Source organism: Ranitomeya imitator, chromosome 4 (genome assembly GCF_032444005.1).
Source record: "Ranitomeya imitator isolate aRanImi1 chromosome 4, aRanImi1.pri, whole genome shotgun sequence".
Classification (NCBI taxonomy): Eukaryota; Metazoa; Chordata; class Amphibia; order Anura; family Dendrobatidae; genus Ranitomeya; species Ranitomeya imitator.
Genome location: NC_091285.1, coordinates 638,378,837 through 638,406,605, shown reverse-complemented (window position 1 = coordinate 638,406,605; position 27,769 = coordinate 638,378,837). Strand labels below are relative to the sequence as shown.

Below are 27,769 nucleotides of genomic sequence, written 5' to 3'. Positions count from 1 at the left end.
AAAGGCAGCCCCCCACATATAATGACTGTTAGCAAGATGAAAAGACAAACGTAGGGATGAAATAGATTCAGCAAAGTGAGGCCCGATATTCTAGATAGAGCGAGGATAGCAAAGAGAACTTTGCAGTCTACAAAAAACCCTAAAGCAAAAAACCACGCAAAGGGGGCAAAAAGACCCACCGTGCCGAACTAACGGCACGGCGGTACACCCTTTGCGTCTCAGAGCTTCCAGCAAAACGAATTGACAAGCTGGACAGAAAATGTAGCAACAAAAGCAAAGAAGCACTTATCTAAGCAGAGCAGCAGGCCACAGGAAAGATCCAGAAGCTCAGATCCAACACTGGAACATTGACAAGGAGCAAGGAAGACCGAATCAGGCGGAGTTAAATAACAAAGCAGCCAACGAGCTCACCAGAACACCTGAGGGAGGAAGCTCAGAAGCTGCAGTACCACTTGTGACCACAGGAGTGAATTCAGCCACAGAATTCACAACAGATCCCCATCTTTGAACATCATATTAGATTTGCCCCAATTAATCCTTAGGCCCGAATAACTCCCAAATTCCTCAATAATGGCCTCCGCCCTAACCAGGGTCCCCTCTGAGTCCTCCAAGAAAAGCAGAATGTCATCAGCGTGCAACGCTATTTTATCTTCTGAATTCCCAATACATAAAACTTCTCACCTCCTGGGACCCTCTTATTTTAGCAGCAAGGGGCACCACCGCCAGGGCAAAAAGCAGCGGGGACAAAGGACAACCCTGTCTAGTGCCCCTAGACAAAGAGAAGCTGTCCGAGAGCATTATTAACCCTGATCTTTGCCACTGGAGCAGAGTACAACAGCCGCACCCATGAGATGAATTTAGGCCCAAACCCCTATCAACACCAACCACAGGTAGCTCCACTCCACACAGTCAAAGGCCTTATGGGCATCCAAAGAGACCACGACCCTCTTACCGACATTGTTGGAAGGAATTTGCATGTTTAGGAACAACCTTCTCAGATTGAGTGCCGTTGATTTATTGGGCATAAATCCTGACTGATCCGGGTGGACAAGTTTATCAATCACCCGAGTCAGCCTATTTGCCAAGGCTTTTGCCAAAATCTTTGTCAGCCGTCAGAAGTGAAATTGGTGTATAGGATTCTGGTAACTGTAAGTCCTTGTCGGCTTTAGGGATGACCACCACAATAGCCTCTCTCATTGACAAAGGCAACTCCCCCCTTTCCAACAAACTATTGTACACCCCAGCCAATTTGGTCAATAAAGTGTCTTTCAAAATCTTATAGACCTCGGCTGGAATACCGTCCGCCCCTGGAGCCTTACCCCCAGCATCGCCCGCCAAGGCAGCCCCCAATTCTTCCTCCCCAATCGGCTCATCCAACCACTCACGCTCCTCTCTGTTCAGCCTAGGCAAATCAATCCCCTCCAAGTACCTGGTCATGTCCTCTGACCCTTTATTTACGCTAGAAGTATATAACTCCCCATAGAATTTTCTAAAAGCTTCCAAGATTGGCTCCCCCTGAGTAACCACCTTTCCCTCTTCAGTTTTTATTGAGTATACATGTGAGGAACCCCTCTGCGCGGAAGCCACTACAGAAAGTAAATGCCCCACCTTTTCCCCCTCTGAGTAGAAAAATTCTTTTTGAAAAACCCTCAACCTCTCTGCCTTTCTCAAATATAGCTGATTGGCCCCCTGTTGAGCCACCCTCATACGGTTCTGAGACTCCTTAGTGCGTTGGGCACCCAATGCTACCTCAGCTACCCTCAGTTCCTCCAAGACAGCTTGGTCCTGTGCTCTAGTCTTCGTCTTATGTCTTGAGATGTCCCGAAACAAAATTCCTCTTTCGGCTCCCAGAGTGTTTACCAAAGTCATGGCAGCCACCATGGACGTCCTGCACTCCAGAGGCATAGTAGTCGTTCCATGCTTGGACGATCTACTCATCAAGGCTCCCACCTTCAAGGACTGCGAGCTCAGCGTCTCCATTACAATCGACACTCTGAGTCGCATGGGCTGGTTAGTCAACTTACAAAAGTCATCACCAACCCCAGGTGAGTCTCTGACCTTCCTGGGAATGCTATTCAACACCTCCAGGAGTCTAGTGCTCCTTCCCAAGGACAAGGCACTGGCTCTCCGCTAGGAGTTCGCACCCTCCTCCGCAAACCCCCTCGATTTCTTCAGTTTGCCATGAGAGTCCTCGGCAGGATGGGGGCAGCAATAGAAGCTGTCCCATTTGCCCAGTTTCGCCTCAGGCCTCTCCAACTAGCCATCCTCAAGTCCTTGGACAAAAACCCTTTCTCTCTCGACAGGGAGTTCCGGCTAACGTCGTCAACCAAGAGGTCCCTGCACTGGTGGCTCAAGCCAACCTCGCTAGCAAAGGGGAAATCCTTTCTCACAGGTCAATGGAAGGTTCTGACCACCGATGCGAACCTGACAGGTTGGGGTGCAGTGCACCTACACCACAGGGCATAGGGCAAGTGGTCCCCAGTGGAAGCGACCATGCCCATCAATATCCTGGAAATTCGTGCCATCCTCCTGGCATTGAGGGCCTTTCATCACTTACTGGCAGCCTCTCACATCAGAATACAGTCTGACAATGCCACGGCTGTGGCATATGTTAATCACCAAGGGGGGACCCGCATTACCCAGGCGATGCGAGAAGTGTCACATAGCCTCCACTGGGCAGAGGACACAGGGTTGGTTCTCTCGGCGGTCCACATTCCAGGTGTGGACAACTGGGAAGCAAACTTCCTCAGCCGACAAGGAATAGACTCTGGAGAGTGGTCTCTCCATCACAAAATTTTTCGCCAGATTTGCCACCTTCAAAAATTTTCGGATGACTCCGTGGTTGTGGGATGCATTAGGGGAGATCAGGGGGATGAGGAATACAGAAGTGTGGTGTCGAATTTCGTGGATTGGTGCAATGGTAACTATCTACAACTAAATGTTAAGAAAACTAAGGAGTTGGTGGCCAACTATAGCAGGATTAAGTTGGAATGCTTACCGATCACTATTGCAGGTCAGGAGGTCGAGCAGGTGGAGAGTTACAAATATTTGGGGGTCCATTTGGATAGCAACTGGACTGGAGATGCCACTCAGAGTTTGTCTACAAGAAGGGGATGAGCAGATTGTATTTCCTAAGGAAACTGAGGTCTTTTAATGTGTGCAGCAAAATGTTAGAAATGTTCTACCAATCTGTAGTGGCAAGTGCCATCTTTTTTGCAATCACGTGCTGGGGTAGTAGTGTGCGGGCCTCTGATGCTAATAAGCTGAATAAGATTATCAAGAAGGCAAGTTCTGCTGTGGGCTGTAATCTGGACTCTTTTGGGGAGGTAGTGGAGAGAAGAACTCTGAAAAAGTGTATGGCAATTATGAACAATAATGCACATCCATTATATGAGCTATTCATGAGACAGAAGAGCACCTTCAGTAACCGGCTAATACTTCTGAGGTGTAAGAAGGAAAAATATAGGAAATCGTTTGTGCCAACTGCCATGGGAATGTACAATAATAACATTAGGGTTAAACCACCAAGGTGAAAATCTACTTATTTCTGTACATTTCAGTTCACTCGTTGTGTATGTCCTATTCTAATGTATAATGTTCTTCTGTCAACAAACTGTCATGTCAACTATGTAATTCCTTTATGTTTTTTATGATTTAAGTTGTGCTGCTGTGATACCATAATTTCCCACGGGATCAATAAAGTGTATCGTATTTGCCATCGCTGGGGACCCCAGATGTGGACCTAATGGCATCCCACTTCAATGCCAAGGTCTCCAACTTCATGGCCAGAGCACACGATCTGCAGTCGCCCGGAGCAGACGCTCTGGGTCAGGACTGGACCCAGTTCCAGCTTCTGTACATTTTTCCACCTCTCCCCCTGATATCCAGGGTGGTGAGGAAGATCAAGCAAGAGGGAATTCTGTTATGATCAGGTGACCTTGGAGCAGCATGAAAACTTTCACTGGAGTAGGTGGTAACAATACTGACCGCAAACCCTGATCTTAACACCGCAACTAGAAGTAGCCGTGGGGTGTGCCTAACAAAACCTAGACACCTCGACACAGCCGGAGGACTAAATACCCCTAAAGATAGAAATAGGAATTCTACCTTGCCTCAGAGCAGAACCCCAAAGGATAGGCAGCCCCCACAAATATTGACTGTGAGTAGTAGAGGAAAAGACGCACGCAGGCAGGAAACAGGATTTAGCAAATGAGGCCACACTAGCTAAACAGGAAAGGATAGGACAGGATACTAAGCGGTCAGTATTAAAAATCCTTCCAAAAATATCCACAGCAGAAAATACAAAAAACTCCACCATCTAACTAAAGATGTGGAGCGTATATCTGCAACTCCAGAGAATCCAACAAGACTGAGAAAACACTGACACAGTCTAAGCTGGACAAGAGAAAAACAAATGAATAGCACAGAATATAAGCACACTGCATGTGTGCCACAGAAAAAGAAACAGCCAGAAAGTGATCCAACACTTCACAAGAAACATTGACAACTGGCAAGGACTAATGAATCCTGCACACCTAAATATCCCAGTCAGATCTGCAATCAGCAGATACACCTGGCCAGGACTGCGACTCAGAGACAACTGCATTCCCACCTACAACCACTGGAGGGAACCCAAAAGCAGAATTCACAACAGAGTTCCAACCATCCTAATCGAAACGGACTGGCACACATCGTACAACTTACAGTAGACTCCCCCTGGCGTCTCCCCGACCGCCCCCGATCTTCTATCACAAGGCCCGTTCTACCACCAGAACTCAGGGGCTCTCAATTTGACGGTGTGCCCCTTGAGACCTGGGTTCTTACCCAGGCAGGGCTCTCGCCCGACGTCATTGGAACCATGATCAGGGCACGGAAGCCAGCCTCTGCCAAGATCTATTACCGTACCTGGAAAGCTTTCTTTACCTGGTGCGAATCTCGTGGGCAGACTCCACTCCCTTACTTCTTACCCAAAGTACTTGGTTTTCTTCAGTCGGGTCTGGAGGCCAGGCTGTCCCTGGGCTCGCTTAAGAGCCAGGTGTCAGCCCTCTCAGTGCTTTTTCAAAGGCGCATTGCTACCAAGCCGCAAGTAAGGACTTTTCTTCAGGGGGTTTCCCGATTGGTTCCCCCCTACAGACGACCACTAGAAACGTGGGACCTCAACCTGGTCCTTACAGCATTTCAGGAACCACCCTTCAAACCCCTTAAAGAGGTCCCGCTCCGCCTTTTCTCCCAGAAGGTGGTTTTCCTGGTGGCAATCACCTTGCTATGCAGGGTGTCTGAACTGACAGCACTCTCCTGCAGACGGCCCTTCCTGGCTTTTCACCAGGACAAGGTAGTTCTCCGTACGGTCCCATCCTTCCTTCCGTAGGTTGTGTCCCACTTCCACCTCAATGAGGAAATTTCACTGCCATCCCTTTGTCCGGTCCCGGTTCATAGAGTGGAGAAGGCTCTGCATACGCTTGACCTTGTCAGGGCACTGCGTATATACCGTATATACTCGAGTATAAGCCGACCCCCCCCCCCCTAATTTTGCCACAAAAAACTGGGAAAACTTATTGACTCGAGTATAAGCCTAGGGTAGGAAATGAAGCAGCTACCGGTGAATTTCAAAAATAAAAATAGATACCAATAAAAGTAAAATTAATTGAGACCTCAATTGTGCCATATATAATGCTCCAATACTGTTCATTATTGCCCCATAAGATGCTCCATATAAAGCTGTGCCCCATATAATGCTCTGTACCGTTCATTAGTGCCCCATAAGATGCTCCATTTCGAGCTGTGCCCCATATAATGCTCTGCACCGTTCATTATTGCCCCATAAGATGCTCCATATAAAGATGCCCCATATAATGCTCTGCACCGTTCATTATTGCCCCATAGATGTACCAAATAAAGATGTGCCCCATATATAATGCTCTGCACCGTTCATTATTGCCCCATAGATGTGCCATATAAAGATGTGCCCCATATATAATGCTGTGCACCGTTCATTATTGCCCCATAGATGTGCCATATAAAAGATGTGCCCCATATATAATGCTCTGCACCGTTCATTATTGCCCCATAGATGTGCCATATAAATCTGTGCCCCATATATAATGCTCTGAACCGTTCATTATTGCGCTATATAAAGATGTGCCCCATATATAATGCTCTGCACCGTTCATTATTGCCCCATAGATGTGCCATATAAAGATGTGCCCCATATATAATGCTCTGCACCGTTCATTATTGCCCCATAAGATGCTCCATATAAAGCTGTGCCCTATATAATGCTCTGCACCGTTCATTAGTGCGCCATAAGATGCTCCATTTCGAGCTGTGCCCCATATAATGCTCTGCACCGTTCATTATTGAACATATATGCCAGACCATACATGCACCACTAACCAAACATGCCAAGGGTGCGTGGACATATGTAAATGGTTCAGTGCACCAATAAGTGAACAAGAAAGCCGAAAAAGACAGCACTACAAGAACCAAATAAAACTAATATAAATTTTTATTAAAGTAATAATAAAGGAACAACATGAGAATATAAACAGCGAAAAGCAGGATGAGACAATAATCACCAATAGGTGGCAGTGTAGTGCCGACAGGTAGATGGTGTAACACCACCTTAAGTTACATACAGTAGTAGAATATGTGCTATATAGTACTGCACATCATGTAACATCAGCCTCCAAGGGTGCAATGATACATTAATGGTTAAACTGCATCAGTGCGACATATGTGTAAACATGCACACCAAGGACTGATAGAGGTATAAACAGTGAAATAGATAAACAAATAGTTAATCAATCATAATACCTGAAGGGAGAACTACACTGCCACGAGCCCCAACGCGCGTTTCGGCGCGGTGCCTTCTTCCGGGGGTTGTTCCTTTATTATTACTTTAATAAAAATTTATATTAGTTTTATTTGGTTCTTGTAGTGCTGTCTTTTACCGTTCATTATTGCCCCATAAGATGCTCCATATAAAGATCCCCCATATAATGCTCTGCACCGTTCATTATTGCCCCATAGATGTGCCATATAAAGATGTGCCCCATATATAATGCTGTGCACCGTTCATTATTGCCCCATAGATGTGCCATATAAAGATGTGCCCCATATATAATGCTGTGCACCGTTCATTATTGCCCCATAGATGTGCCATATAAAGCTGTGCCCCATATATAATGCTCTGAACCGTTCATTATTGCGCCATATAAAGATGTGCCCCATATATAATGCTCTGCACCGTTCATTATTGCCCCATAGATGTGCCATATAGAGATGTGCCCCATATATAATGCTGCTGCTGCAATAAAAAAAAAACCCGACATACTCACCTCTCTTGCTGCCCGCAGCTCCTCAGCGTCCCGTCTCGGCGTCTCTCCGCACTGACTGTTCAGGCAGAGAGCGGCGCGCACACTAGTACGTCATTGTGCCCTCTGACCTGAACAGTCAGAGCAAGAGGACAGGAAGACGGAGTGGCGCCCGGCGGGTGGAACGTGGACAGGTAAATATGACATACTTACCTGCTCCGGCGCGGTCCCTGGCTCCTTATCCCGGATAGATGGTCCCCGGGTGCCGCAGCTTCTTCCTCTGTCAGCGGTCACCGTTACCGCTCATTAGAGGAATGAATATGCGGCTCCACCCCTATGGGAGTGGAGTCCATATTCATAACTTTAATGAGCGGTCCCACGTGACCGCTGAACAGAGGAAGAGCTGCGGCACCCGAAGACCATGGGACAGGCAGGGACAGCGACAGGAGCGCCGGATGCAGGTAAGTATGCGACAGACCTCCCCCCCCCCCCCCCCTCACCCGCCGACCATGACTCGAGCATAAGCCGAGAGGGGCACTTTCAGCCCAAAAATTTGGGCTGAAAATCTCGGCTTATACTCGAGTATATACAGTATGTGTCTAGGACTGGGTACTTCCGGAGGTCTGATTCTCTTTTCCTTCTTCCGGAAGGCGGCCGCAAGGGTCTGCCAGCTTCCAAATTTACCCTTGCCAGGTGGATCAAATCCACCATACAAGAGGCCTACCGCCTTAAGAATTCTCCTCTTCCAGCCGGTATTACGGCACACTCTACATGGGCGGTAGGGGCCTCCTGGGCCATTCGGCACAACAAGTGTGTAAGGCAGCCACTTGGACTAGCCTACACACGTTTACTAAATACTACAGGGTTCATACCCAGTCCTCAGCGGACACGAGCCTGGGTAGATGTGTTCTGCAGGCGGCGGTGCCCCAAGTGTAGCGGCCTGTCTGCACAATATTTGTCCATTGCTTCCCACCCAGGGACTGCTTTGGGACATCCCATGGTCCTGTGTCCCCCAATGAGGCGACAGAGTAAAGGAGATTTTTGTGTACTCACCGTAAAATCTTTCTCTTAGCCTCTAATTGGGGGGACACAGCTCCCACCCTCTTGCCCTTCCGGGCCGTTGTTACTGTCGAGTTCTCATATTGTTTGCTTGAGCTCGTACATAGTTGCCTTCTTATAGGCATGGTTATGTTATTCATGTCACGTTCCTCCTACTGCTTTTGCACAAAACTGGAGAAGGCTGTCGCCGTCCAGGGGTGTATACTGCAGAGGAGGAGCCACGGTTAAATTTTTTTCAGATTATGCATAGTGTCGCCTCCTAGTAGACAGCAGCATAACACCCATGGTCCGGTGTCCATGGTCCTGTGTCCCCAAATTAGAGGCTAAGAGAGATTTTACGGTGAGTACACAAAAATCTCCTCTTTTTTTTTTTATCCTGCCATTTTTTATCCTTTTGAGAAATCCATGTAAATGCCATAAAAAAAGGTCCAAACCAAAGCCCTAGAAACTGCTGGCCCCAACACTATGAATGCTGGAATCCTCAGGAAGACCTAAGCTATGAGGGGACAAAAGGATCGGCCATTGGGAATCCGACCGGCTAGATTCTTCTTTCTGACATTTGTTGGTCCCCCTTATACATTAGATGGTCTGGTGAGTTGAGCCAACTTTAGTCTTGTGTGTATGGTCACAAGTCACCATCTAATGTTAAAGTGGTAATCGGACTCTCAGCTGCCAGGGAAAGGATAGGACTGCTGGATTTCACCATTGCCTATCCATTCTTGCCATTACCAAGCACAGTAAGCCACCACCATAACCATAGGCAAACACAGCAGACCATACATGGTGCAAGAATCTTTTTTTTGTAATACAAAAGCCCCCAGAGGACTGCCGGAAGGAGATTACATTGTTCAATATACGCTCTGTGTTGAAAGATTAGTAGATCTATACCAGGGTATAGTTATACCTTACTGTATAGGTCGGGGAGGGATAGCTTGTTAGTTTGGGAATAAACCTTTTAATATTCCAATATCCTGAAGCTGTCCGTTATGCATCCAGTGCCGCTCCGATCGCCCGGTTCTGTCTCCTAGGTCTACTGCTTGGATGCCAAGGACTCCTTCCACACGCTGTTCAGCAAAGTAGAAAAGGATGTTCGTAACAGATGTCTGGAAACGCTGGCCGAACAGATCGCCACATTATGTGAGACCTTAAAGGAGTACCCAGCTGTCAGATACCGCAGGTAAGTACCCGGTCACGGTGCCGAACAGGATTCTATCATTTTGGGATCTGTCCTTAGAACCCTCATATGTCCAAGTCAGATGATGATAGATGAGAAAAGTCCCCTAAATGCTGAGAAGAGTCCGGCTCAAACACCGCGTGGGCTGAACGCACTGATTGCAGCCGTGGTAAACGCTGATGCCCTATTCCTTAGGGGTCTGTTTTTGTGACCGTTTCCCTTTAAGACCTGTACTTAAAGGGAACCAATCACATTGTTTATGCAGCTAGATGAAATCTGTGATTGTTGGAAAAGATTCAGTATAATTTTGTTTGATTCATTGAAATCCCTGGTGTTTAGTATGTATAGGAGTCCAGGGGCCGGGTCCTATTCAGTGATTGACAGTCTTCCTGTATGCCTGTGCATGCAGTTAGCTGTCAGTAACTAGTAGAACCGCCCACTGGACTGGTATCTGTGCAACCAGGGATTTCGGTGCACTGAGGACGGACCCCGGGAGCAAGATGCGGTTTTGTTGTATTTGGTTTTTTTTTATGCTGCATTACACCTCTGCAATCCCGTGTAGTTCCAGAGATGCCCACAAGTCTTATACTTAGCAGAAGTGTTGACATGCCATGCATCCACATGACCACTGCAGACAATCGCTAGCCTCAGAGTGCTGCTTGCATGTGGGCACAGGACCCCACGGGTCAGTAATTATCTGGAGTGACTACATGGATGCCTGTGACCGTACCGCTACACTGTTGGATTATGATGGTGGTTGGGGTATAAGGATTTATATATGCTTACACACTATATTTGCTACTTTCAGAGCCTATTTTTAATTCCTGACAACCCCTTTAACTCAGTTGTTCTAATGGCCTTGCAATCCTTGATTTCTTCTATTTCAGCGGCTATGAGGACAACACCACCCTCGCTCACATGGTGCAAGACAGGCTGAATGCGTTCAAAGCCGACAACCCAAGCATGGGGGAGGTAAGATGGCCGTCCTGCTCTTGGTCGGTATCATCTACTCTGAAGAAGACATCGGAGAAACAGAAACCCATCTGTTCTCCTGGATCACATGTATCCCGTTGGTGGTGGCACACATGTCCTACGTTGGTATCGCTCACTGGCGTTAGTAGGTCCATGTTGTCCATGACCTCCATGCTGCTTGTTCCTGCCCCCCAAGCCTTTCCCGGACGTCTCCTGTGTGATTGCTGCTCCCGTTCCCTCCATTTCTCCCTTGTCTCTCCCATCCCAGGGCCCTGACAAGTCCCACTCCCAGCTCCTGATTGTGGATCGTGGCTACGACCCGGTGTCTCCTCTCCTGCATGAGCTCACCTTTCAGGCCATGGCTTATGACCTCCTAGATATTCAGCAAGACATATACCAGTAGGTGCAATGTGTCCCCCCTCATCACGTGTGATCACTGAGTAGGGGGTCCCATCAGCTCTCTCCTTACTAGCAGATGGGTCTGTGTAGAACACTGGACAGCTTTTTTTTTTCTGTCCAGTTATGTGTGTTCGGTGCAGTAACTTTCCCTCTTAGGATAGTAGTAGTAGTTGGATGGGGGGTAACCGGCTAATTGTTCACATGATTGGAGCGGAGGTCGAGCATGCACATCTCTACTCTATCCATTCTCTATCTTCAGCAGTCCCATAGACAATGAATGGAGGTGCCGTGCTCATCCTCCGTGCCATTCAGACAGGGCGCTATAGAGCAACGTTCATGGGATTGGTTGAGGTCCCAGCTGCTGGACCTCCAGTAATCTGTAAGTCATCCTGTCAAAGTAATAAAGGAACTTTTATACATGGCGATGTTTGCCCAATTGAGCGCTCATTGCCCCACATGTAAACTCTTATTTTTGTTGGTTCTTATTTAGCAACAGAACTTTTTCATATCTTGTGATATTTCCTTCCTATTTTTTATTCTTCACAGCTATGAGACCACCGGTATTGGAGACTCTCGTGACAAGCAGGTCCTTCTGGATGAGGATGATGACCTGTGGGTGGGTCTCCGCCATATGCACATCGCCGACGTGTCTAAGTAAGACCCCACATCTCATAATTCAGTACCTGCAGTATACAGCCTTGGGGACTTTTCTAAAGTGTCCTCGTTTTTTCCAGGAGAGTGACAGAATTGTTGAGAACTTTCTGTGAGAGTAAAAGAATGACGACGGACAAGGTAATTAGATGATGATGACGTGGAGGATGACCGATGATGTCTTTTTACCATTTAGAGGATGCCAAAATAATACTAAAAGTACTGGTATGAGTAAAAGGGCGGCATCTGTGCCTTTGCAATCTGCATATTCAACTGAAATTTGTTTTACTCTATGATTAATGTAACTGTATATTACTCACTTATAGAGCGCCATTCATTTCCTCAGCACTTTACAGACATAATCGCTGTCCCCATTGGGGCTCACAATCTACGTTCCCTAGCATTATGTGTTTGGAGTTCGGGAGGAAACCGGAGAACCCAGAGGAAACCCACACAAACACAAGTAGAACATACAAACTCCTTCACCTACTAATTATGTATTGATTCCACACCTTAAGCAAAGTCATAAGGTTCTGCTGGTCTAGGCATGTCCTGTTACCAGTGATATTTATGGAGGCTTCCTGAATCTCTGCTGAGAAGGATCAGGCATGTTTTACTTCAGTACCCATCCTAGAAGTATCCTCCAATTTGCTCTGTTCTCTCCTGGTTCTCCTCCTATCTCTCTATTTCACTGTATCTTTTGCTGGCTCTTCTTCTTCTCCTCTTCCCTGTACTGTTGGGGTTCCTCAGGGTTCAGTCCTAGGCCGTATCCTCTTTTCTCTATACACGACCACTATTGGACAGATCATCAGTAGATTCTGTTTTCAGTACCATTTCTATGCTGACACCCAATTATACACCTCTACTTCTGACATCACCCCTGCATTACTACGAAATACCAGTAACTTTCTGTTCACATCATGTCCGTCCTCTATCTGTAACTGAATCTTTCCAAAATGGAACTCCTCGTGTTTCCTCCCGCACCCACTGTCTTCGGGTTACATTTGACTTGATCTTTCCTTCACTCACTTATGTCACCTGCATGTTAAAAACCTCTCCAGAATCTGACCTTTTCTCACCTTTGAAACTGCAAAAACTTTTACTGTGACTGGTTCATTCTCACCTGTATTATTGCATCGCTCTACTAGTCTCCCTCTTATTAAACCCTCCCCTGGCCAATCTATCCAGAATGCAGCAGCCAGTCGTATTTCTGTCCAGCTGCTACACTTGGTACCTCAACTCTGTGCCAGTCATTGCACTGGTTGTCCATCCACTAAAGTTATCACATCACCCACAAAACTCTCCACAGTTCTGCACTGCTCTGCATCTCCTCTCTCATCTGTCTACAACCCTACATGTCCTCTCCACAGTTCTGCACTGCCCTGCATCTCCTTCCTCATCTGTCTACAACCCTACATATCCTATCCACGGTCCTGCACTGCCCGGCATCTCCTTCCTCATCTGTCTACAACCCTACATGTCCTCTCCACAGTTCTGCACTGCCCTGCATCTCCTCTCTCATCTGTCTACAACTCTACATGTCCTCACCACAGTTCTGCACTGCCCTACATCTCCTCATCTGTCTACAACCCTACATGTCCTCTCCACGGTTCTGCACTGCCCTGCATCTCCTCCCTCATCTGTCTACAACCCTACATGTCCTCTCCACGGTTCTGCACTGCCCTGCATCTCCTCCCTCATCTGTCTACAACCATTCATGTCCTCACCACAGTTCTGCACTGCCCTGCATCTCCTCCCTCATCTGTCTACAACCCTACATGTCCTCACCACAGTTCTGCACTGCTCTGCATCTCCTCCCTCATCTGTCTACAACCATTCATGTCCTCTCCACAGTTCTGCACTGCCCTGCATCTCCTCCCTCATCTGTCTACAACCCTACAAGTCCTCTCCACAGTTCTGCACTGCCCTGCATCTCCTCCCTCATCTGTCTACAACCCTACATGTCCTCTCCACAGTTCTGCACTGCCCTGCATCTCCTTCCTCATCTGTCTACAACCCTACATGTCCTCACCACAGTTCTGCACTGCCCTGCATCTCCTCCCTCATCTGTCTACAACCCTACATGTCCTCACCACAGTTCTGCACTGCCCTGCATCTCCTCCCTCATCTGTCTACAACCCTACATGTCCTCTCCACAGTTCTGCACTGCCCTGCATCTCCTTCCTCATCTGTCTACAACCCTACATGTCCTCTCCACAGTTCTGCACTGCCCTGCATCTCCTTCCTCATCTGTCTACAACCCTACATGTCCTCTCCACAGTTCTGCACTGCTCTGCATTTCCTTCCTCATCTGTCTACAACCATTCATGTCCTCTCCACAGTTCTGCACTGCCCTGCCTCTCCTCCCTCATCTGTCTACAACCCTACATGTCCTCTCCACAGTTCTGCACTGCCCTGCATCTCCTCCCTCATCTGTCTACAACCCTACATGTCCTCACCACAGTTCTGCACTGCCCTGCATCTCCTCCCTCATCTGTCTACAACCCTACATGTCCTCTCCACAGTTCTGCACTGCTCTGCATCTCCTTCCACATCTGTCTACCGCTGTATGTGTCTTCTCCAGTTCTACACCACCCCACATCTACCACCCTACTTGTCACCTCGCCAATACTTCACTGCCCTACAGCTCCTCTGAAGCCTGTGGAAACGTTATTGCAACCTCTGACTGTTTCAGCCATCACTGGAGTATAGGAGCTGTACGACTAAATGTCTCCGTCACTCTGCAGGCTTCAAGAATGGATCTATAGATCTAAATCCAATGTCAGAAATCCAGTCTTGTTGCCCAGCAGCTTTGTCTCTTGTGGTTTGTCTCTTTATATTCATCCTTCACAGCTCAGGAGTTTAGTGTTTTTATACCAGGGCTGTGAGTTGGTAAGCCAAACCTCAGACTCCTCAATTTCCATGAGGGCTCCACCAAAATGGGCTCCAACTCTGACTCCAAAGCCCTGTTTTATACCATAGTTTCCAATACTTCCCCAGTGTTTGTGTTTTGTACTTGTAAATTAGATCAGTGTATATATATATTTTTTTCTATTCGAAGGCCAACATCAAAGACTTGTCTCAAATACTGAAAAAGATGCCACAATATCAGAAAGAATTAAATAAGGTGAGTCCTAGCCAGTGGTGTGTACACCATTACATGTAAAGGATGGTTTGACTAGAGAATTAAAAAATATCTTTAGATATATGATCTTGTGCTGATCCTGAGTTACAGCCGTTATTATAGTCCAGCCACACATGAGAACGTCAGAGCTGAACTCTCCCCGAATTCCATCTTTAAACTTTAATAGGGAGGAAAAAACCCCAATGTTACGCACTTTTCTCTCTAATTGGTAAAAGGGCGTGATTACATGAAGACAGGTTCCTGTGTTCCCCTGGATTCAGGAAGAAATGACTGTAACAGTCTCTGATGTTCATGATGTCGCTTTTATTTTAATATTTGCTCCATTGTGTAGAACAGACTTATCTTTACGAAGGCCAATGTCTTACTTTTGTAGTGTGTTTTTTTTTTTTTTTTCTTGTCGCAGTACTCCACACACCTTCACCTGGCAGAGGACTGCATGAAGCGTTTCAAAGGCGGTATAGACAAACTGTGCGCTGTGGAACAGGTACGTCTTCACGTCACCAGTTGGAGGTTAGCTGACCAGTTGTGGCCATTTTGGATAAATGTGAACAGGGTTCATACAAGAAAGTGACAACTGAGACATGTATAGGGGGCGTAGATTACGTGTATTGAGGAGCATTCTGGTATTAGTAATTATTATGGGATCACATAAGATGGTGTCTACATGCCCGTGTGCAGTCATGAATGGATCACCCAACCCCAAGAGCGAAAACCCGCCTTGCCTGCCCAGGGGGCAAGAGGGTCTCTCTTTGCCTTCATGTAGATTGGAGTTAGGTCTGAGCGTGCATTTTTCAAGTAACACCTAAATTCTGTCATCCATCTTCTTCTAGGACTTGGCCATGGGCGCCGATGCTGAGGGTGAGAAGTTAAAGGACCCCATGAAGATAATCGTCCCTGTGCTACTGGATCCGGCGGTCAAACCTTATGATAAAATCCGTATTATTGTGCTATACATTTATCTGAAGAACGGTATGTGCCAACACGGAGGTCTGCTATTTGTCACTGTATCGAACGATAGTAATATTTAATTCTGAGAGTCTCTTCTAGAAGTAAAGCTGGCTGACACTACTAACACTGAAGGTAGAATCATATATAAACAAACGCGTATTAGAAACATCAAATAACAATCTTTATTAGAATAGAATTAAAATTACACAAATATAACAATAATACCCTTAGGTGGATGAGCCAGAAAAACATAAGTGGCACCACTACTGAGTGGCAAGTCCTGCAAGACCTAGTAACCCATAGTAATCTGAATGTTGTTGTATGGGCAGAACTCCTAAAAAAAGGGGGATCCCAACAGCCCGCCACACATGTATAGCTAAATTCCACATTATGTAGCCGAATGGCAATATCAAAGTGGTTACATACTAAAAATCCGGTAGGTAGCAGGAAAAACAAACACCCATACTAACAACAGCCATAATCAAAAAATGATGTAACAGGATCTTACCGGAGCTCAGGAGATGGTGCCACAGCCCCTACGCGCGTTTCGGCGCTGTGCCTTCGTCAGGGGGAGTGGCATCATGCTCCAAAACAGCTCCTTTTAAATTGCGACCAACCAAAGGGGATGTAACCCTGTGCAATAGTCAGGGCCGCATATGGAAGGAGGCCCGGCCCCGCGACCCGCCTCCTTCCGTATGCGGCCGCGCGGTTGGTGGCCTGTGCCCTGACGCATCGCTTGCCTATGACGGCGTGTGGGCGGGTCCTCCCCCTCTAGGGATTTAGACACTATGTGCGCTGCCTGTGAAGCATGTACACATCCGGGACTACATATACCGGCATGCAACTTGTTCTTGGCGCACTTCCTGACTATTGCACAGGGTTACATCCCCATTGGTTGGTCGCAATTTAAAAGGAGCTGTTTTGGAGCATGATGCCACTCCCCCTGACGAAGGCACAGCGCCGAAACGCGCGTAGGGCGTTGCAGGACTTGCCGCTCAGTAGTGGTGCCATTTATGTTTTTCTGGCTCATCCACCTAAGGGTATTATTGTTATATTTGTGTAATTTTAATTCTATTCTAATAAAGATTGTTATTTGATGTTTCTAATACGCGTTTGTTTATATATGATTCTATCGAATGTTGCGTAGGAACGGTGGCATACTAGAGATTGGTATCAACATTGTGGGATAATATAACTTATCATCATAGTATTATCTTTATCCAATCGTGGGACTATTCTTTTGATTTTAAAACTAAAGGTGTATGTCCTGAAGCTGCTTCCTCCTAAATATAATGGTGGGTTGGCAGATAAGTGAGCATGCTGGGATAAGGTGTTATCTGAGCATGCTCGTGTGCTAGTCGAGTGTCTTCGACATGCTCGAATAATCTGTTGGAGCCCCCGCGGCTGCATGTCTCGCGCCATTTTGACAGCCACAACACATGCAGAGACTGTCTAACAGGCACACGGCCAGACTTCCCTTAGAGGAGGCATAGATGAGTTCACCATCTCTGCTTTCCTAGTCTGTATCTGCAGTATAGAAAACATTGACTGTGCTTCCTCACATGATCGCCAGGTGTCAGGAGTGAGCTGGCAGTGCTCGGATCCGAACAGACCCAGATCAGCTCTCCTGTGTAGCCAAGAGGCTGAATTTGCACTGTAACTGGGATAAACATACCAGCCCCAGTTACAGAGGAAATCTGATGTATAAAAAAAATGTAAAATGCCCCCCTGAAAGACTTTTGATGGCCTTAAAGCGGAATAATGTGTGGATTCAAAAAGTCCAAAACTGCTGTGGCCATTCCCGGTGCCTGTCAGGGGGGAAAAAACATATATATATTAAAAGAATTCTCCGAGGAAAAAATGAATAAAGGAAATCTTTATTCTTTAAGTCTCCCTAAGCTAGAAGATCGTTGGGTACAGCCGGGACCAGCTGCTTCGAAAGCATCACCAAACCAGGGATTCAAGCTTCAGGAGGCTAATTTGCATATTCCAGGTGCCTTCTGGGAGAAGCGAAGTCTCCCTAAGCTAGAAGATCGTTGGGTACAGCCGGGACCAGCTGCTTCGAAAGCATCACCAAACCAGGGATTCAAGCTTCAGGAGGCTAATTTGCATATTCCAGGTGCCTTCTGGGAGAAGCGAAGTCTCCCTAAGCTAGAAGATCGTTGGGTACAGCCGGGACCAGCTGCTTCGAAAGCATCACCAAACCAGGGATTCAAGCTTCAGGAGGCTAATTTGCATATTCCAGGTGCCTTCTGGGAGAAGCGAAGTCTCCCTAAGCTAGAAGATCGTTGGGTACAGCCGGGACCAGCTGCTTCGAAAGCATCACCAAACCAGGGATTCAAGCTTCAGGAGGCTAATTTGCATATTCCAGGTGCCTTCTGGGAGAAGCGAAGTCTCCCTAAGCTAGAAGATCGTTGGGTACAGCCGGGACCAGCTGCTTCGAAAGCATCACCAAACCAGGGATTCAAGCTTCAGGAGGCTAATTTGCATATTCCAGGTGCCTTCTGGGAGAAGCGAAGTCTCCCTAAGCTAGAAGATCGTTGGGTACAGCCGGGACCAGCTGCTTCGAAAGCATCACCAAACCAGGGATTCAAGCTTCAGGAGGCTAATTTGCATATTCCAGGTGCCTTCTGGGAGAAGCGAAGTCTCCCTAAGCTAGAAGATCGTTGGGTACAGCCGGGACCAGCTGCTTCGAAAGCATCACCAAACCAGGGATTCAAGCTTCAGGAGGCTAATTTGCATATACCAGGTGCCTTCTGGGAGAAGCGAAGTCTCCCTAAGCTAGAAGATCGTTGGGTACAGCCGGGACCAGCTGCTTCGAAAGCATCACCAAACCAGGGATTCAAGCTTCAGGAGGCTAATTTGCATATTCCAGGTGCCTTCTGGGAGAAGCGAAGTCTCCCTAAGCTAGAAGATCGTTGGGTACAGCCGGGACCAGCTGCTTCGAAAGCATCACCAAACCAGGGATTCAAGCTTCAGGAGGCTAATTTGCATATTCCAGGTGCCTTCTGGGAGAAGCGAAGTCTCCCTAAGCTAGAAGATCGTTGGGTACAGCCGGGACCAGCTGCTTCGAAAGCATCACCAAACCAGGGATTCAAGCTTCAGGAGGCTAATTTGCATATACCAGGTGCCTTCTGGGAGAAGCGAAGTCTCCCTAAGCTAGAAGATCGTTGGGTACAGCCGGGACCAGCTGCTTCGAAAGCATCACCAAACCAGGGATTCAAGCTTCAGGAGGCTAATTTGCATATTCCAGGTGCCTTCTGGGAGAAGCGAAGTCTCCCTAAGCTAGAAGATCGTTGGGTACAGCCGGGACCAGCTGCTTCGAAAGCATCACCAAACCAGGGATTCAAGCTTCAGGAGGCTAATTTGCATATTCCAGGTGCCTTCTGGGAGAAGCGAAGTCTCCCTAAGCTAGAAGATCGTTGGGTACAGCCGGGACCAGCTGCTTCGAAAGCATCACCAAACCAGGGATTCAAGCTTCAGGAGGCTAATTTGCATATTCCAGGTGCCTTCTGGGAGAAGCGAAGTCTCCCTAAGCTAGAAGATCGTTGGGTACAGCCGGGACCAGCTGCTTCGAAAGCATCACCAAACCAGGGATTCAAGCTTCAGGAGGCTAATTTGCATATTCCAGGTGCCTTCTGGGAGAAGCGAAGTCTCCCTAAGCTAGAAGATCGTTGGGTACAGCCGGGACCAGCTGCTTCGAAAGCATCACCAAACCAGGGATTCAAGCTTCAGGAGGCTAATTTGCATATTCCAGGTGCCTTCTGGGAGAAGCGAAGTCTCCCTAAGCTAGAAGATCGTTGGGTACAGCCGGGACCAGCTGCTTCGAAAGCATCACCAAACCAGGGATTCAAGCTTCAGGAGGCTAATTTGCATATTCCAGGTGCCTTCTGGGAGAAGCGAAGTCTCCCTAAGCTAGAAGATCGTTGGGTACAGCCGGGACCAGCTGCTTCGAAAGCATCACCAAACCAGGGATTCAAGCTTCAGGAGGCTAATTTGCATATTCCAGGTGCCTTCTGGGAGAAGCGAAGTCTCCCTAAGCTAGAAGATCGTTGGGTACAGCCGGGACCAGCTGCTTCGAAAGCATCACCAAACCAGGGATTCAAGCTTCAGGAGGCTAATTTGCATATTCCAGGTGCCTTCTGGGAGAAGCGAAGTCTCCCTAAGCTAGAAGATCGTTGGGTACAGCCGGGACCAGCTGCTTCGAAAGCATCACCAAACCAGGGATTCAAGCTTCAGGAGGCTAATTTGCATATTCCAGGTGCCTTCTGGGAGAAGCGAAGTCTCCCTAAGCTAGAAGATCGTTGGGTACAGCCGGGACCAGCTGCTTCGAAAGCATCACCAAACCAGGGATTCAAGCTTCAGGAGGCTAATTTGCATATTCCAGGTGCCTTCTGGGAGAAGCGAAGTCTCCCTAAGCTAGAAGATCGTTGGGTACAGCCGGGACCAGCTGCTTCGAAAGCATCACCAAACCAGGGATTCAAGCTTCAGGAGGCTAATTTGCATATTCCAGGTGCCTTCTGGGAGAAGCGAAGTCTCCCTAAGCTAGAAGATCGTTGGGTACAGCCGGGACCAGCTGCTTCGAAAGCATCACCAAACCGCGCGCCGTAAGGCGCGCGAATTTTTGCCTGTAGGACATTATTGCAAGAGAGCTTGGCTGAGTAGATTACACAAGAAGGAAAACACACAGCAAGTCAGCAGGATCTAGGAGCAACATGGCAGATGTGACAACCTACATGGTGAGCTGCAGCATGTGCTACATGTTCACAGATCGACCAGAAGAAGAATCCAATTTCACCTGTCAGAAGTGTAGACTAGTGGCCCTTTTAGAAGAAAAGGTGCGGGGTCTGGAAGAAAGCATAGCAACTTTGAAACTCATCAAAGAGAATGAAGACTTTCTAGACAGAACAGAAGCATCTCTACTGGTCACAGAAGGTGCAAAAAGTGTCAGAGAACCTCCAAAAGCAGATGAGTGGAAGCATGTGACAAAAGAAGCAAGAAGACCATGGAGAAATCACCAACCACACAACTGAAGAACCGATATCAAATCTTTGTAGAGGATGAAGATGGCACACCTAAGAATGAAGCAATACCAGCAAGCAAAAAAGAAAAGGGCACACAGCAACAAGTGACAGCAAAAAGTACAGCCAAGAAGCAACGAAGAGTGGTGGTGGTGGGAGACTCACTACTGAGAGGCACAGAAGCAGCCATCTGCAGACCGGACATAACTGCAAGAGAAGTATGCTGCCTTCCAGGTGCGATGATCAAGGATGTGACCGATAGGATACCAAAGCTCTTCAGCTCCAAGGACGTCCACCCATTTCTTCTGATACATGTTGGCACCAATGACACGGCAAGGAAGGACCTACCGACAATCTGCAAGGACTTTGAAGAGTTGGGGAAGAAAGTAAAGGAACTGGATGCACAGGTAGTTTTTTCTTCTATCCTTCCAGTAGACGGGCATGGCACCAGGAGATGGAACAGGATCCTTGATGCAAACAACTGGCTAAGACGATGGTGCAGACAACAAGGATTCGGATTCCTGGACCACGGTGTGAATTACTGGTATGATGGACTCCTCGCCAGAGACGGACTACACCTCAACAAACCTGGGAAACACACATTCGCCAGAAGACTCGCTACACTCATCAGGAGGGCGTTAAACTAGAAGAAGAGGGGACGGGAAGAAAAACATTAGACTCGAACAAAGACGACCCAGGAAAACATACTCTGAAGGGAGGTAAGAACATTTCTAAAACAATCCACAGTGAGGAGATTGGAACAAAACAAAATCCTCTAAACTGCATGCTCGCAAACGCCAGAAGCCTGACAAACAAGATGGAAGAACTAGAAGCAGAAATATCTACAGGTAACTTTGACATAGTGGGAATAACCGAGACATGGTTAGATGAAAGCTATGACTGGGCAGTCAACTTACAGGGTTACAGTCTGTTTAGAAAGGATCGTAAAAATCGGAGAGGAGGAGGGGTTTGTCTCTATGTAAAGTCTTGTCTAAAGTCCACTTTAAGGGAGGATATTAGCGAAGGGAATGAGGATGTCGAGTCCATATGGGTTGAAATTCATGGAGGGAAAAATGGTAACAAAATTCTCATTGGGGTCTGTTACAAACCCCCAAATATAACAGAAAGCATGGAAAGTCTACTTCTAAAGCAGATAGATGAAGCTGCAACCCATAATGAGGTCCTGGTTATGGGGGACTTTAACTACCCGGATATTAACTGGGAAACAGAAACCTGTGAAACCCATAAAGGCAACAGGTTTCTGCTAATAACCAAGAAAAATTATCTTTCACAATTGGTGCAGAATCCAACCAGAGGAGCAGCACTTTTAGACCTAATACTATCTAATAGACCTGACAGAATAACAAATCTGCAGGTGGTCGGGCATTTAGGAAATGGCGACCACAATATTGTGCAGTTTCACCTGTCTTTCACTAGGGGGACTTGTCAGGGAGTCACAAAAACATTGAACTTTAGGAAGGCAAAGTTTGACCAGCTTAGAGATGCCCTTAATCTGGTAGACTGGGACAATATCCTCAGAAATAAGAATACAGATAATAAATGGGAAATGTTTAAGAACATCCTAAATAGGCAGTGTAAGCGGTTTATACCTTGTGGGAATAAAAGGACTAGAAATAGGAAAAACCCAATGTGGCTAAACAAAGAAGTAAGACAGGCAATTAACAGTAAAAAGAAAGCATTTGCACTACTAAAGCAGGATGGCACCATTGAAGCTCTAAAAAACTATAGGGAGAAAAATACTTTATCTAAAAAACTAATTAAAGCTGCCAAAAAGGAAACAGAGAAGCACATTGCTAAGGAGAGTAAAACTAATCCCAAACTGTTCTTCAACTATATCAATAGTAAAAGAATAAAAACTGAAAATGTAGGCCCCTTAAAAAATAGTGAGGAAAGAATGGTTGTAGATGACGAGGAAAAAGCTAACATATTAAACGCCTTCTTCTCCACGGTATTCACGGTGGAAAATGAAATGCTAGGTGAAATCCCAAGAAACAATGAAAACCCTATATTAAGGGTCACCAATCTAACCCAAGAAGAGGTGTGAAACCGGCTAAATAAGATTAAAATAGATAAATCTCCGGGTCCGGATGGCATACACCCACGAGTACTAAGAGAACTAAGTAATGTAATAGATAAACCATTATTTCTTATTTTTAGTGACTCTATAGCGACAGGGTCTGTTCCGCAGGACTGGCGCATAGCAAATGTGGTGCCAATATTCAAAAAGGGCTCTAAAAGTGAACCTGGAAATTATAGGCCAGTAAGTCTAACCTCTATTGTTGGTAAAATATTTGAAGGGTTTCTGAGGGATGTTATTCTGGATTATCTCAATGAGAATAACTGTTTAACTCCATATCAGCATGGGTTTATGAGAAATCGCTCCTGTCAAACCAATCTAATCAGTTTTTATGAAGAGGTAAGCTATAGGCTGGACCACGGTGAGTCATTGGACGTGGTATATCTCGATTTTTCCAAAGCGTTTGATACCGTGCCGCACAAGAGGTTGGTACACAAAATGAGAATGCTTGGTCTGGGGGAACATGTGTGTAAATGGGTTAGTAACTGGCTTAGTGATAGAAAGCAGAGGGTGCTTATAAATGGTATAGTCTCTAACTGGGTCGCTGTGACCAGTGGGGTACCGCAGGGGTCGGTATTGGGACCTGTTCTCTTCAACATATTCATTAATGATCTGGTAAAAGGTTTACACAGTAAAATATCGATATTTGCAGATGATACAAAACTATGTAAAGCAGTTAATACAAGAGAAGATAGTATTCTGCTACAGATGGATCTGGATAAGTTGGAAACTTGGGCTGAAAGGTGGCAGATGAGGTTTAACAATGATAAATGTAAGGTTATACACATGGGAAGAGGGAATCAATATCACCATTACACACTGAACGGGAAACCACTGGGTAAATCTGACAGGGAGAAGGACTTGGGGATCCTAGTTAATGATAAACTTACCTGGAGCAGCCAGTGCCAGGCAGCAGCTGCCAAGGCAAACAGGATCATGGGGTGCATTAAAAGAGGTCTGGATACACATGATGAGAGCATTATACTGCCTCTGTACAAATCCCTAGTTAGACCGCACATGGAGTACTGTGTCCAGTTTTGGGCACCGGTGCTCAGGAAGGATATAATGGAACTAGAGAGAGTACAAAGGAGGGCAACAAAATTAATAAAGGGGATGGGAGAACTACAATACCCAGATAGATTAGCGAAATTAGGATTATTTAGTCTAGAAAAAAGACGACTGAGGGGCGATCTAATAACCATGTATAAGTATATAAGGGGACAATACAAATATCTCGCTGAGGATCTGTTTATACCAAGGAAGGTGACGGGCACAAGGGGGCATTCTTTGCGTCTGGAGGAGAGAAGGTTTTTCCACCAACATAGAAGAGGATTCTTTACTGTTAGGGCAGTGAGAATCTGGAATTGCTTGCCTGAGGAGGTGGTGATGGCGAACTCAGTCGAGGGGTTCAAGAGAGGCCTGGATGTCTTCCTGGAGCAGAACAATATTGTATCATACAATTATTAGGTTCTGTAGAAGGACGTAGATCTGGGTATTTATTATGATGGAATATAGGCTGAACTGGATGGACAAATGTCTTTTTTCGGCCTTACTAACTATGTTACTATGTTACTATGAAATATCTTTCACAAATTCCTAAATGCCTTTATTTAGCAAATTACACTTTTGTCTAGAGATGTAATATCCATAAAATTAAAATGGCCGTCATCTTGTTTCTCTGACCTGTCCTAGAATGTTAGTAGGACCGGAGTCTGTGTGCATGTGCTGTAAATGGTTTGTTGCTGTGAGATAATCTGTTCTACGTGCTATCAAGCCATTTTCAAAAGAAGGTGGATCGTATGAGTTGCCTCTTCTTACCTCAGCACCCCTGGTATCTCCAGTATTAGATCAGATAGACAGGGTGGACAGCAGTTTGAGCAGCCTCTTCTTACCTCAGCACCCCTAGTATCTCCCGTATTATACCAGATACAGGGTGGACAGCAGTGTGAGCAGCCTCTTCTTACCTTAGCACTCCTGGTATCTCCATTATTAGACCAGATACAGGGTGGACAGCAGTGTGAGCAGCCTCTTCTTACCTCAGCACTCCTGGTATCTCCAGTATTGGACCAGGTGAACAGCAGTGTGAGCAGCCTCTTCTTATCTCAGCACCCCTGGTATCCCCAGTGTTAGATCAGATAGACAGGGAGGACAGCAGTGTGAGCAGCCTCTTCTTACCTCAGCACTCCTGGTATCTCCAGTATTAGATCAGATACAGGGTGGACAGCAGTGTGAGCAGCCTCTTCTTACCTCAGCACCCCTGGTATCTCCAGTATTAGGCCAGATAGACAGGGTGGACAGCAGTGTGAGCAGCCTCTTCTTATGTCAGCACTCCTGGTATCTCCAGTATTGGATCAGGTGAACAGCAGTGTGAGTAGCCTCTTCTTACCTCAGCACCCCTGGTATCTCCAGTATTAGATCAGATAGACACAGTGGACAGCGGTGTGAGCAGCCTCTTCTTACCTCAGCACTCCTGGTATCTCCAGTATTAGACCAGATAGACAGGGTGGACAGCAGTGTGAGCAGCCTCTTCTTACCTTAGCACTCCTGGTATCTCCAGTATTAGACCAGATACAGGGTGGACAGCAGTGTGAGCAGCCTCTTCTTACCTCAGCACCCCTGGTATCTCCAGTATTAGGTCAGATAGACAGGGTGGACAGCAGTGTGAGCAGCCTCTTCTTATGTCAGCACTCCTGGTATCTCCAGTATTGGATCAGGTGGACAGCAGTGTGAGCAGCCTCTTCTTACCTCAGCACCCCTGGTATCTTCAGTATTAGATCAGATAGACACAGTGGACAGCGGTGTGAGCAGCCTCTTCTTACCTTGGCACTCCTGGTATCTCCAGTATTAGACCAGATACAGCGTGGACAGCAGTGTGAGCAGCCTCTTCTTATGTCAGCACTCCTGGTATCTCCAGTATTGGATCAGGTAAACAGCAGTGTGAGCAGCCTCTTCTTATCTCAGCACCCCTGGTATCCCCAGTGTTAGATCAGATAGACAGGGAGGACAGCAGTGTGAGCAGCCTCTTCTTACCTCAGCACCCCTGGTATCCCCAGTATTAGGTCATATAGACAGGGTGGACAGCAGTGTGAGCAGCCTCTTCTTACCTCAGCATCCCTGGTATCCCCAGTGTTAGATCAGATACAGGGTGGACAGCAGTGTGAGCAGCCTCTTCTTACCTCAACACAGCTGGTATCCCCAGTATTAGGTCATATAGACAGGGTGGACAGCAGTATGAGCAGCCTCTTCTTACCTCAGCACCCCTGGTATCCCCAGTATTAGGTCATAATGACAGGGTGGACAGCAGTGTGAGCAGCCTCTTCTTACCTCAGCACCCCTGGTATCCCCAGTATTAGGTCATATAGACAGGGTGGACAGCAGTGTGAGCAGCCTCTTCTTACCTCAGCACCCCTGGTATCCCCAGTGTTAGATCAGATACAGGGTGGACAGCATTGTGAGCAGCCTCTTCTTACCTCAGCACCCCTGGTATCCCCAGTGTTAGATCAGATACAGGGTGGACAGCAGTGTGAGCAGCCTCTTCTTACCTCAGCACCCCTGGTATCCCCAGTATTAGGTCATATAGACAGGGTGGACAGCAGTGTGAGCAGCCTCTTCTTACCTCAGCACCCCTGGGATCTCCAGTATTAGATCAGATAGACAGGGTGGACAGTAGTGTGAGCAGCCTCTTCTTACCTCAGCACCTCTGGTATCTCCAGTATTAGATCAGATAGACAGGGAGGACAGCAGTGTGAGCAGCCTCTTCTTACCTCAGCACCCCTGGAGTTTCCCACTGCACACGCTCACAGGCCCCAGTCCTATTCACATTTTAGGACAGGATTCTGTCAGTGTAACATTTAGGGTATGTTCACACGTTCCTGATTTCCATCCTTTTTTTTTCAGGACTGTTTTTTAAAAAACTGCAGCTCTTGGCAGAAAACGCAGGTCCTTTTTTTATGCGTTTTTTGATGCGTTTTTTGATCCTTTTTTTGATCCTTTTTTTTATGCAGTTTTCTATGCAGAGTCTGTGTGTTTTCTAGGAAGTTTTTTAGGGTTAAAATGGCTGAAAATACCCTAACCCTACCCCTAACCCTAACCCTACCCCTAACCCTATTCTAACCTTGGTGGAGAAAAAAAAAAAAATTCTTAATTTTTTTTTTATTGTCCCTACCTATGGGGGTGACAAAGGGGGGGGGGTGTCATTTACTATTTTTTTTTAATTTTGATCACTGAGATTATATCTCAGTGATCAAAATGCACTTTGGAACGAATCTGCCGGCCGGCAGATTCGGCGGGCGCACTGCGCATGCGCCCGCCATTTTGCAAGATGGCGGCGCCCAGGGAGAAGACGGCCGGACGGACGCCAGGTAAGTATAAGGGGGGGAGATTAGGGCACGGGGGGGGGGCATCGGAGCACTGGGGGGCGGCATCGGAGCACGGGGCGGTGGGATTGGAGCACGGGGGGGGGCGGGATCGGAGCACGAGGGGGCAGCCACACTCCGCCCACGCACTTCCGCCCGCTTCCCCGCACTTCCTGCTGCAGCGGTTCTGCACCACAAACCGCAGTAAAACCCGCAGATATTTTTTTCATCTGCGGGTTTTACTGCGGGTTTGACCTCACAATGGAGGTCAATGGGTGCAGAACCGCTGCGGCTCCGAAAAAAGAAGTGGCATGGTACTTCTTTTTTCCCGCAGCTATTCAGCGCGGCTTTTTTTTTTGATTTTCCGCATTGTGGGCACAGCAGTTCCTGTTTTCCATAGGGTACAATGTAATGTACCCTGCATGGAAAACAGCTGCGGACCCGCAGCGGGAAAATCGCGGCAATTCCGCATGAAAAAAAGGATCGTGTGAACATGGCCTTAAACGTAGTACAGAAACTGCAGTAATGAGCATTTTGTATACAGAAACTTGCATACAGACTGTGATATCCCTTTTAGGTGTACTTCCCACTTTACTGCTGGAATATATTGCAGAGTATTGGCACATACTGTACA

At 47.0% G+C, this 27,769-nt stretch overlaps 1 protein-coding gene across 1 annotated transcript in view; it reads left to right on the top strand.

The window, feature by feature from the left end:
• Nucleotides 1-27,769, top strand: part of STXBP2 (syntaxin binding protein 2) — a 68,815-nt gene that overhangs the window by 34,132 nt on the left and 6,914 nt on the right. The window contains exons 7-14 of the mRNA XM_069766844.1: nt 9,401-9,549; nt 10,434-10,518; nt 10,787-10,917; nt 11,464-11,571; nt 11,652-11,709; nt 14,630-14,695; nt 15,117-15,197; nt 15,544-15,682. Of these exons, the coding sequence (XP_069622945.1) occupies nt 9,401-9,549; nt 10,434-10,518; nt 10,787-10,917; nt 11,464-11,571; nt 11,652-11,709; nt 14,630-14,695; nt 15,117-15,197; nt 15,544-15,682 (817 nt within the window). The remainder of the gene's footprint in view (nt 1-9,400; nt 9,550-10,433; nt 10,519-10,786; nt 10,918-11,463; nt 11,572-11,651; nt 11,710-14,629; nt 14,696-15,116; nt 15,198-15,543; nt 15,683-27,769) is intronic.